At 45.6% G+C, this 12,585-nt stretch overlaps 1 protein-coding gene across 6 annotated transcripts in view; it reads right to left on the bottom strand.

The window, feature by feature from the left end:
• The window catches only part of ANKRD6 (ankyrin repeat domain 6), a 238,102-nt gene that overhangs the window by 36,092 nt on the left and 189,425 nt on the right, over positions 1 to 12,585 (bottom strand). For all 6 annotated transcript variants that reach the window (XM_073589567.1, XM_073589568.1, XM_073589569.1 and 3 more), the window contains one exon: positions 313 to 411. In XM_073589567.1, coding sequence (XP_073445668.1) covers positions 313 to 411 — 99 coding nt within the window. The remainder of the gene's footprint in view (positions 1 to 312; positions 412 to 12,585) is intronic.

The raw sequence follows: 12,585 nt of genomic DNA on the forward strand, positions 1-12,585 counted from the left end.
GACTCGAACATATTAGTCGGGCACACTGAAGATATTCGGATCTCATCACTATGAGACATGCTTTGCTACCATTCAATGCATGTTTTGCTAACCTGAGCCCTGTTTTTATGGATTTTTTATACATAGAATATAGATTGGTTCTAGCCATCCAAGTGCACACGTTGCTCTGCAGACAGCACATGTATGCAGCTGTCTGGAGGGTTGAGGATATTGTTATAAGGTCTACACACAGGAGATTTTTTTGATGCACCCCCCCAAAATTGGGGGCTTAAAATATAGTATTTGCACATAATAAAATTTTTAAGGTCATACCTTATCCTGTCTGTCCAAGGCGCAGCCTTCTTGTATCAGCATCGCAAGAATGTCACTGTTTCCCACCACGGCTGCCCTGTGTAAGGCTGTCTGCTGGCCCTAAGGCACACATAGATAAATCAATTATTTCAATACAGATGATTGAAATAAAATTGTTGAAAAAAGCATAAAATTAATAAAAACAAATACTAGTTTTCCCTTGCTCATATTACTTGAAGATTGCTGTTTTTAATGGTTCTGTTTTAAACAAATACAATTGATATCTGAGCAAAAATAAAAAAATAGCAAGTAGAAGTAATAAAAATCAAAGATGGATAATTGTTTTTTGGTGTCTCAAGGATAGGATACTGTAGTAGGCTTTGCCATTCTGCCTAACACAGTTAATAAACATATTGTCAAACAAAAAATCCCAGTGAAATAACTGGGGATTGTACTGTATTGAAAACATTTGTTTGTAAAGGTAATGGATAGAAAATGAGAGCGGACATAAATATAGAGCATATTTTACTAGCACGTTATGCCAAGGAGTATTCCTATTTATTTCACAGTAGAACATATCTCTTCGGATTAAGAAAGATTTGGATAAAACTTGTATTAATTGCCATTTGTTCTTATTGCTCTTTGGCTGGATCGTGTTAGTATTGTTAGGTTCATCCCAATTTGGTAGATTTGGATGTCCTGTGATTAAAATTCATTCCAAACATATCAGCAGGTTTGTTTCTAGATCTTTACATTTACAGGTGCATCTCACAAAATTAGAATATCATCAAAAAGTGAATTTATTTCAGTTCTTCAATACAAAAAGTGAAACTCATATATTATATAGAGCTGAACAACTCTTTGCATCTAAGGCTACTTTCACACATCAGGTTTTCGGCGTCAGGCGCGATCCGGCGTCGTGCCGGAATGCCGGATCCGGCAAATGTTTTGTAAAACCTGATGTGCCGGATCCGTCTTGTTCTTGACAGACAAAACCGGATCCGTCTCATCCGGTTCATCCGTTTTTCTATCCGTTTTTCGACGGATTACGCCGGATCCGGTTTTTAAAATTGACCCTTGTGGCCTTCCGAACGGGATTGGCTACTGGAAAACTATATATAGCATGTTCCTACAGCCCTTCTTTGACAGGTTGTAGAGAAGAAAGTGCAGGTTGGAGAGAAGAGAAAGTTACTGGCGAAGATGGATGTTGTCATTGGAAATATTACCACTAGAAGTTCTGTGACGGTTTCAGTAATGAGGGACAATTTTGCACTATACTTTATGTCACCTCAAGGCAGAGTACACTGGCAGGATGACAGAGTGTGAAAGATTTGTGCCCTAACCAAACTTGTGTACCTTCTGGACCAACAGTATATACCTTTGCCAACCAAAGTTGGCTATCTTGTCATGGTCTTACTATTTTTAGCTTTAGGCCACAGGTGTGTACCTGGTTGTGTTTTATGCAAAGTATTTCACCTTTTAACAAAAGTTGTGTACATTGTTAGGAAATCACCAACAATAAACACAACTTTTTAGGTGAAATACTTTGCTTCAAACACAACCAGGAACACAACTGTGGCATAAAGCTAAAATTTACCCACAGTTATATACCTGGTTTTGAATACCTTTTTACCTTTGAAATACCCTGTATTTAACCTTTTTTTTAAACATAGTTCGCCGCAGAAAGAAATGACAGACAACCATTGTGAAACGATAATTTAACTTTTATTTAAAATTTTTTTTTTTTTTGTAAAATGTTTTTAAAGTGCAAAAAACTTTTTTAATAAAGGTTTTAAACCCAATGGGCATTTTTATTAAAAAACACACATTACAAATCTGTGTAGTGTGGGGTGGAAATACTGCTGGAGGGGCTGCGGGACACTTCGACACTGGGTGTGTGGAGAGAGGACTGGGATCGTGGTGGGGAAGGAACAGTTAGAGGTGAAGGTGTGGAAAAAGCTACAGAATGGGTGGACATGTGGGAGGCAGAAGAGGTGGTGGGCGGTGGAGTGGAGGGTTGGGCAGGGACTGTAGGAGCAGATGATGTTGATGGAAAGTTGTATGGGGAAGGAGTTTGGTACGGGGAAGGAGTTTGGTACGGGGAAGGAGTTTGGTACGGGGCAGGTTGCTGGAAGTGGGGAGATGTCTGGTACTGGGGAGGTTGCTGGTACTGGTGAGGTTGCTGGTATGTAATAGGAGGGGGAGGATGGAAAGTGGCTGGAGGGGGTGCAGATGTAATAGGAGGGGGATGATGGAAAGTGGCTGGAGGGGGTGCAGATGTAATAGGAGGGGGAGGATGGAAAGTGGCTGGAGGGGGTGCAGGTGGAGGAACTACAGTGGTGGGAGGTGGAGGTTGGGAGGTAACCTGCTGTAGAGCACCGTGGCACGAATGCATTACATGCATCTGCTGGGTAGGAGATAGTGTTGCCATGCGCTCCACAACAGACCTGAAAAAGGTGTGGTTTGGCGAAGATCTTGCTTCTGAATGCATGGTTTGCAGAAGTGTCTTCACCTCCAGAATGCTGGAGTTGATCTGCTGAAAGCCTGCGGAGATTTGCTCTGACAAGACTTTTAGACAGTTCTGGAAAGATGCATTCAGATGCAAGAACTCTTGCGCATAACTCTTTTCCTGACCCCTCTGCCGCTGTCGCCCAGTACCCGCAGGTGTACTAGAGGTGGCAGGGGCAGAAGGGTGTGGTAAAGGGAAAGCGATCTCCTCACCAGCAGCTTCATGTAATGTAGGCGGCCACGATGCTCCTGTGCTGGCGGATGGGACAGATGGGTCGAATGTGTGGGAAGGCTGGGAAGGTGCAGATGTACCGGGGCGGTCGAAGTGTCCCTCGGTGCCGGTCTCCTCAGGGATCGCCTCAGAAGGGTCCAATCGTGCAGGCTCCTGAGTGCTGCTCACCATGCTGTGGAATAAAGAGAAAAAAAACAATTAAAATACTGACATGGTATGGCCCTGGCTGAAAAAAAAAAGTTACATCTAACATTTTTTTTTCACATGTGGTGTGTAATATTTACCTTCTAGTGACCATTGTTTCCCGGAGGAACGACAGGGCTTGTGCGTACTTGTACTTGCTCCTGCGTCCTCCAGATCCACTCGGGGCCCGCATCTCTTTATTGAACTCCTTCTTGAAACGATCCCTCACAGACCGCCACCGATTCACAATTCTGTTCCCTGAAACGAGAAAGGAGTGGTTAGTATACAACATCAGTGTTTCACAAACTCCAGTCCTCATGGTCCCCAGGGGTCATGTTTTCAGGATTTCCATAGTAAATAGAAATCCTGACCACATGATCCGTGGGGACCACGAGGACTGGAGTTCGGGAAACACTGGTTTACATCAAGCAACCGGTACTGTATATACTTACGCTCTTTAATCTGGGCCCGAACATCGAGGTCCTCCCAGCGGCCCACAAGGAGCGAACAGATTTCCTCCCAGAGTCGTCGGGTAACGATAAGGTCAGCGTGGCGGCGGTCAGCCATATTCCAGAGCAGCTCCCTTTCTCTGACGAGATCGATGAGGTGGTCCACATCGAGTCCTCCATCCTCACCGTCAGAGTCGGGAGCACGCTGTGAAGGCTGTTAAAGAAAAAGACAAAAATAACATAATTAGCCTCCACAAAAGAAATGAAATAAAAAGTGCAAAAAAACAAAGCAAAAATATTTATACTTACACCCTGGTGACCGCCGCGTTGCTGTCGCCGACGACCCTGGGAGGCACTGCGAGGACCTCTTGGCCGAGCACCAGATTGGGAAGACTAGAGAAGAAAACAAAAAATGTTATGTCTTTGGATGTAGGCATTTGTTTGCTGTGTGTGGTCTGCAGAACATTGTTTTCTATGTGTTGTGTGTAGTGTGATGTTGTGTTTCTGCGTTTGATGCAAAAAACTTACCAATTGTGAGCCCACTCCAGGTGTCTGTCCACCCCTTCCTTCTTCTTCTGGGAGCTCCTCTTCATCTTGTGATTCCTGTTTTGAAATAAAAGGCAATGAATAGACATATATTACAGAGATGATGGATTTTGGAAATAAAAACTTACCGTCAAACGCTGACGATGCGAGGGAGGGCTCCCAGAAGAAGATGTGCTGTCCTGTTGATGGCCAGACTCCATGGCTGTGGGTATTGCTGCTACTGTTGCTGCTGCCAGTGATGCCATTTCTGCTGCTGCTGCTGCATCTCTTGGGCGGCTGTTGAATAAAGAGAAACAAAGGGCCAATGAATATCTTGATATTCCATGGCCCTAGTTTGGAGGAATGGGGGATTTGATAATTACCGTCTCTCATCTGCTGCTGGACTCCCCTCCTCAGCATGTTCCATTTGCTGCTCCATTTGGGGTGGTGGTGGTGCTGATGGTGCTGCAGTGGTCTCCTGCCTTCTCCTGCTGCGCTTGGTTGCTTTCTTGGGTGGCATGTTGGGTGTGGCTGTGGGTCCCACTGTCTTGCTTTTATATATGTCTTGTGGGCAGAGCTACTGAGCATGCTCAGACCAAAAAAAACGGATCCGGCCACCGGATCCGGCTTTCGCCGGATCAGGCGCATTGCGGCGCTCATAGGCTTTCATTGTGTGAAAAAGCCGGACGCGCCGGATCCGGCGTGTCCGGCTTTTTCGCCGGAGACAAAAAACGTTACAGTAGACGTTTTTTCCAGACGCCGGATCGCGACACATTGCCGGATCCGGCGAAAACCGGATGAAACGCATGGCCATCCGGCGCGATCTGGCGCAAATGTAAGTCAATGGGGGGGAAACCGGATCCGGCATTGCATTTCGCCGGATCCGGTTTCTGTCAAAAGCGCCGGATCGCGCCTGACGGCGAAAACCTGATGTGTGAAAGAGGCCTTAGCTCCCTGGACCTTCGTGAAATGAAAACGAAGAAGAGGAGGGCTGGAGAAGATAGTTACATTCCGACCCAAATTATTTTCTCAGTTTTGGTGTGGAGCTATACTTTAAGACAAGGAGTCAGATACTTTTCCATTCATTGTTCATTTGATGGTTTTAAAAAAACTTGCACTTTTTGTTCTGGTTTCATTTTATCCCCATAATTCCTCAACACCACCAGATGTCAGTAAAAAGCCGATCACTGGAATTTCCCATGGCTAAATGATAGTGAAAGTATTTTAGGAGTACAAGTTTAAAGGGAACCTGTCACCGGAAAAAATGCTATTCACCTGCAGATACGGGGTTAATCTGCAGGTTAATAGCATTACTAACCTGCTCGGAGCCTACAAGTAGCCAAACAATGTGGAGAGAAAATTAACTTTATTCTTCCTGTAAGCATTTGGTTTCAGTCACGCGGGTGGTGCGAGCGCGAGTTCCGTCACTGCTCTGAGACTACAGAGTCGCTTTGACCGCACCCCCCAGCCCTGACTGACACTGGCTCTGTATTAGGGCTGGCGGTCCGTTACAGCGGTTCTGTGTACTTAGAGCGGTGACTGAACAAGCACCGGCGCCGGCCTAGTGACAAAAAATAAAAATTCTGCTGGGGAAAATAAAGTTAATTTTCTCCCTGCAGTGTTTGGCTACTTGCAAGCCCAGGACAGGTTAGTAGCGCTATTAACCTGCAGATTAAGCTCGTATATGCAGGTTAATAGCGTTTTTGCTGGCGACAAGTTCCCTTTAAATGCTCAGTGAATGCTGTATTCATAACAGATACATAAAGGGAATCTGTCACCAGATTTTTCTCACCTAATCTGAGAGCTGTATAATGTAGAGACAGAGACCCTGATACCGATATATCCCTTAAAGGTTTTCTTGTTGTGATAAAATCACTGGTTTTTTTTTAAACTCTTTTTATTGAAAGATTTCACAAAATAATATAACAAGCATATGACATTGCAGTGTAAAAGCAGAGTAATCCATCAAATCATCATCCACAATATCAGTTATAAAATCATACTTTCAATAATAAAATAAACAAACAACACAGATGAAATAGAACATTAAACATGATGTATTCTCAGCAGCATTGCATCACCAATCAGGAGATTCTTTACCAGGGTTCTAAGTTTGTAACAATTTGGGTTATAATAAGCAAATATTCCTGAGTCCACATAAAGCATCATATTTATGCATTAGAAAAGAGATACTTCAAGGGTTATATCTCGCAGTTGAGGAGATTATGGCATCAGGGGCTAGGTGTGTCAAGGGTGAGTCACACCACTTTCCCAAATTCTGTGAAATTTCTGGGGACATCCTCTGTTTCTGTATAATATGTTCTCATACGGAATTATTTTGTTCACTCATTTTTTCCCACTGATTGATCGAAGGAGACCGTGCCCCCATTCACCTCAGCGCTATCGCTTTCCTTGGCCATAAACAGAACCTCCCTGAGAAATATCCTGTCATAATAAGTCCACATTTCTTCATCCACAACTCCCAACACACATCACTGGAGTACATTCAATTGGTATCCCAATTATCCTTTCTAGTGTAAAAATTACATCCTTCCAATATCTTCTTATAATTCTACAATCCCAAATGAGATGCCAAAAATTTGCTCCTACCTCCCCGCATCTATGACATTCATCATTTACTCTTCTGCCGAATTTATGTAGTCTACTCGGGGTTAAATAGGCTTGGTGTAACATATATAATTGAATTAATTTATTTGCCGCTGGAGACACCGTCGTATGCGCTTCCAGTGCGTCACTCCACTGGTCATCGGTGATGGAAGGGATTAGGTGCCTCCATTTATCTTCCACAGCCAATTGGGTGGAAGCAATTTTGGAATTTAACAAAAAGGTGTATAGGGAAGAAATCATACCTGTAGGTCCTTGGCTTGACAATATTCCTATTAGTGGATATCTACAGTAGATATTTGCATTCTAGGAAGTGGGAATTGGTACATTATGCCATGTCTCAGCTGCAGATATCTATAAAACTCTCTATGAGGGATTCCAAATTTTATATGAAATTGTTCAAATGATAATAAAATTTGATTTTCAAAGATCTGATTGAGCGTTGTTATACCATTTTGCTTCCAGAAATTTGGATCCTGTAAATTCTGGAGATGGGAAAATTCAGGATTATCCCATATCTGAATCTCCCCAACCTGATCGGAAAACTTTAAAGTATGTTTACTTTCCCGCCAAACCTGTATTGCCAAACTATGTGCAAACAACAGGCCCTGAGTTGGTCTGTATGAACCCTCCAATACAGCCCATGGTGTGTGCCCCCCGAGAAAATAAATGAGATGAGCCTCTGCATTATTGAGTCCATCATGGAGCAACCAATATTTTAAATATCGTAGTTGATCTGCCAGATAATACAAAAAAAGGTCAGGTACCGCATATCCACCCTGCCTTTTGGGCCTTTGCAGGGAACCAATATTTAGTTTACGTCTAGATGAGCCCCATATAAACGCTGCCATCAAGCTGTGCATTTTCTTGAAGAAACCCTTGGGGACCTTAATGGATGTATGTTCCAACATATATAAACACTTTGGGAGGATTATCATTTTAATTAATCCAATTCTACCCGCTACAGATAGGGGAAGTCGAGACCATATCGCAAACTTTTTTTTCATCATATCGTCGAGGGGGTATATATTGTCTCCAAGGTCTTTAATCGGATTTTGGCTAATTACTATGCCCAAATACTTAAATTTCTGTACTACTTGCAAACCAAACATCACGGGTACTGTTATATTATCCATTATCGGCATAACTACCGACTTGCTCCAATTAATTTTAAGACCCGAGAATTCTCCAGAGCAATTAAGGTCAATCGCTCTAGGAAGGGACTGTTCAATCCCATCCAGGAAGAGCACCAGGTCATCAGCATACAATCCTACCTTATCCACCCTACAATTTATATCTATTCCCACCACCAAATGGTCCTGTCTAATTTTACGTGCAATTGGTTCAATCGCCAGTGCGAAGAGCATTGGGGATAGTGGACAGCACTGTTTGGTCCCTCTGCTCAGATTGAGATATTCCGATAACACGCCATTCACCAGTATATTAGCTCTCGGCATACGATAAAGCAGCTCAATCCCTTTGCAAAATTTGACTGAGAAACCAAATTTCAGAAGCACCCGTTGCAAGAATTTCCACTCCAATGAATCAAAGGCCTTTGCAGTATCTAAAGAGGCTATCGCCCAAGGTCTTTGAAATTTATGGCCTATCTGCGTCAGAACCTGCACTCTTCTAATATTAGAGGAGGTGGACCTTCCTGGCATAAAACCAGTTTGATCTTCATGTACAATGCCCAATATTACTGCTTTCAGTCTATTAGCAATGAGTTTCGTAAGAATTTTATAATCAGTATTGAGCAAGGATATGGGATGATAAGAACCACACTCCTCAGCAGGCTTGTCAGGCTTTGGAATCACCACAGTAGTGGCATCATAAAAGGATTGGGGGAGCGAGTGCCCTGCAAGTGCCTCGGAAAGGGTCTGCAACAGGACCGGCCCTAACTGGTCTAAGTATCTTTTATATAGCTCCGCGGGCATACCGTCAGGACCGGGAGTTTTTCCATTAGACAGGGACATGGTTGCCTCCCGGATTTCCTCCAAGGTGATGTCTCTATCCAAGAATTCCCGGTCTTCACAAGATAGTTTAGGAAACTCAATCTGGTCTAAATACTCATCAATTTCTTCCACAGTGTGGTCGATTGAGAATTATACAACTCTCTAACGTGCTCTTCAAATCCGTTTGCAATTTGGTCAGATTTGAGTAATGGGGTTCCCTCCCTTGTGTTAATGGACAGAATGGATGGGGACATTTGATTTTGTTGGCCTATATATGCCAAAAATTTACTTGATTGGTTCCCAAATTCAAAATAAGTTTGTTTAGTAAAGAAGAGTTTTCTCTGGGCTTTTTCCTGTAAATATAACAGACATTCCCTCCCCTTCCCAAGCCATTTATGCAAAGAATTTTCAGAGGGTTATTAATATATTCGGCTTCCAATGATTTACATTCTTCAGCAAGCCTTTGCTCCCCACTACAGGACTCCCTTTTAATATACGAAATTGTGGATTTAACATATCCCCTCAAATGTGCCTTAAGCGTGTCCCATAACACCAACCTATCAGGGAAATCAACATGATCTGTTATAAAAACATCAAGATAAAATCACTGTTTTATCAGCAGGCAATTATCAAACAGGACTTGTATACCTGGCTGCCATGTATTCCTCCTTATTACGAGCCCTGTATGACCCTACCACCACTATTGATTGGGTGTTTATTCGGACTCCCATGACAGCACCACGAGAGAGGGGATCCGCCCTATAGGAACAGGAAACCTACAGATACAAAAGGGCGGCACCTCTCCCACGCATCAGTTGGTTTCCTGTTCCTGAGGGGACGGGATCCTACAGAAGATTTGGATCCCAGGCCGGCCAGCCGACACCGGTAGCGAGGGGGTCTCCTACCTCGGCCTGGTTCGGATTTCCTGGAAGACGCCACGGTGGCCCAGGATGGGTGTCACGGCGGTGGCGTGGACAGCAGGGAGCGGCGTCCAGAGGATGTCCGTCTCCAGGAATTTAGCCGCCGCCGGTAAGTATACCCCCCCCCCGGGATTTCCGGCTCCGGCGGCGCACATGGGTTGGCAGCGCTGTGCAGGGGGCTGCGACCGGGCGCTGCTCCGGAGCTCCCGGGCGTCCCGCGGGGCTTCCGGCGTTTCCGGGGTAGCGGTGACGTCAGGGGGCGGGCGGAGGAGGCGCTTCCGGGTCAGCGCGCCACTGCGCATGCGCGGCGATTCCAAGATGGCGGCGCCCATCGGAAACACCGATGGCGCGAGTTCGGGCGCCAGCTGGGGTAGGGAGCTCCATTAAGGGGGGGGGAGGGGCGCGGCATGGATACTGCTGACCGGAGGAGGGGGTATTTAGGCGGGACCCGGGCAGGGTTCCTTGCCTTGGCCACATTACTACATGCAGCAGTGTGCAGCAGCAGCAGTGGTAATGGAAAGCGATCGAGAGCAGCAGCAGCAGCAGCGGCAGAAGCAAGGGCAGCAGCGGCAAACATCACTGCCGCCCCTGGATGACCTTCGGCAGGTCAAACAGAAAAAGAAAGGGTCCCGTGACAGTAATGCGGGACGAAGTGACCAGTCCACTCGTAAGAGCTCCTCCAGGCAGACAGGAGCATCGACCGAAAGAAATCCCCCTCGTTCTCCGGTACTTGATTGTGGCACTGGTAAGTGATCTTCGTGAAAGTTCACTCAGTGACGGGACCCCCCTTCTGTGTTTTTCTTTTCTAGGGAAAGAAAGCTACAAGTAAAAATAAGCATAGGGAATGCGCACTCTGTGCATGCCCATTACCGGATGCGTGCCTCAAAAGATTGTGCCCCCCTTGTATTCAGCAGACGGTGGCAGATGAGTCGCCTGCAGTAGCGGCGAGTTTGAGAGACATTGTCAGGGTAGAAATGAGGGAAACCCTAAAGTCCTTGTCTCAGCCGCAAAGTCTAAGGGGCGAGGTCCCGGTGGAATCTGATTCCTCGGTAGAGTGGAGAAAAAGCAGAGACTCCCAGGCTTCATCTCCCTCGTCCTCCTCAGGAGAAGAGGACTCGGGGCGATTTTGTCTGCCTCTTGACCGGGTAGACAAGCTGGTCAAAGCAGTCAGAGGGACAATGGAGGTAGAGGAGCCTAAGCCCCATTTATCCATGCAGGATGTCATGTTCGGTGGGCTGGAACAGAGGAAGCGGAGAGTCTTTCCGTTATATCAAAAGATACAGGATCTGATCCACAGAGAGTGGAAAAAACCGGACAAAAGAGGGTCGCTACCACCCACCCTCAAAAGGAGATACCCCTTCGACGATCCGGCAGTAAGTTCTTGGGACAGAGCCCCCAAATTAGACGCTGCCATTGCGAAGGCATCAAAAAAATCCTCGCTCCCCTTTGAGGACATGGGAGCCCTTAAAGATCCCTTAGATAGGAAAGCTGATACTTTCCTGAAAAACACCTGGGAGATGGCGGCCGGGTCCTTAAGACCAGCAGTGGCTTCAACGTGCACGGCCAGGTCCATGATGGTCTGGTTGGACCAGTTGGAGTCACAACTAAAACAGGGTACATCAAGACAGACAATTCTTGGGGCCCTACCGACCATCCAAGAGGGAGCAGCCTTCCTGGCAGATGCCTCAGCGGATGCAGTGAGAATGGCCGCCAGAGCAGCAGGTCTCTCTAACGCAGCTCGCAGAGCCCTGTGGCTAAAGTGCTGGCAGGGAGACATCCAGTCCAGAGCAAAGCTCTGTGCGATTCCATGTGAGGGCGAATATTTGTTTGGGACTGTCCTAGACGAGCTGCTTGAAAAGGCGGGGGACGACAAGAAAAAGTTCCCAAACCTTTCATCAGCGTCCTACCGTCGCCCATTTGGTAGAAGGAGATTTGGCCAGGGGAGAAGGCGCAACTCTTCGCCTGTTAGAGATCGACCCAGATGGGAAGACAGAAGGAGACGAGGTACGGGCTATATGTTTACACGCTCGTCGAGAGATCAAAAGAAACCAAATCAATGACTAGCGGTTCCCGTAGGGGGTAGACTGTCATCCTTCTTCCCGGCATGGTCACAGATTACGAATAGTGACTGGGCGCGTAAGGTAATATCCACCGGGCTTAGGTTGGAGTTTACCCAGATCCCGCGGGACACCTTTAAACTGACCCCCTTAAGATCTTCTCATCTCGAACAAGCGGCTTTAGAAGCGGAAGTCTTGAGCCTATGTCAGAAAAATGTTCTGGTAGAGGTTCCAGAGGCTGAAAGAGGAAGAGGGTTTTACTCTCCCCTGTTTCTAATCCAGAAGCCTGATAACACATTCAGAACGATTATAAACCTTCGTTCCCTTAACGAGTTTTTGATTAATCATAAATTCAAAATGGAGTCCATTAATACAACAATAAAAATATTGTTTAAAGGTTGTTTTATGGCAGTCATAGATTTGAAAGACGCGTACTATCATGTACCTATCCATACAGACTTCCAGCAGTTCCTGAGGGTGGCAGTTTCAGTAGAGCGCACAGTACGTCATTTTCAGTATAGAGCCCTTCCCTTTGGTCTCTCAGCAGCACCCAGGGTTTTTACAAAGTTAGTGGCCGAAGTTATGGCTCACTTACGGGAGGTGGACGTCTTAATCATTCCATATTTAGACGATTTCTTGATTGTAGGAAAATCGGTGGGTCATTGTAAATCCCAGATAGAAAAAGCTAAATCCAGGTTAGAAAACCTGGGATGGATTTTAAACTACGAGAAATCCCGACTCCAGCCCTTAAAGGTACAGAAATTTTTAGGGTTGATACTAAATTCAGACACTCAGCGGTGCCTGCTACCACTAGATAAAATACAAAAGATACAGGAGCAGGTT

Source organism: Dendrobates tinctorius, unplaced genomic scaffold, assembly GCF_039654945.1.
Source record: "Dendrobates tinctorius isolate UK_male_01 unplaced genomic scaffold, ASM3965494v1 ptg000111l, whole genome shotgun sequence".
NCBI classification, from domain to species: Eukaryota; Metazoa; Chordata; class Amphibia; order Anura; family Dendrobatidae; genus Dendrobates; species Dendrobates tinctorius.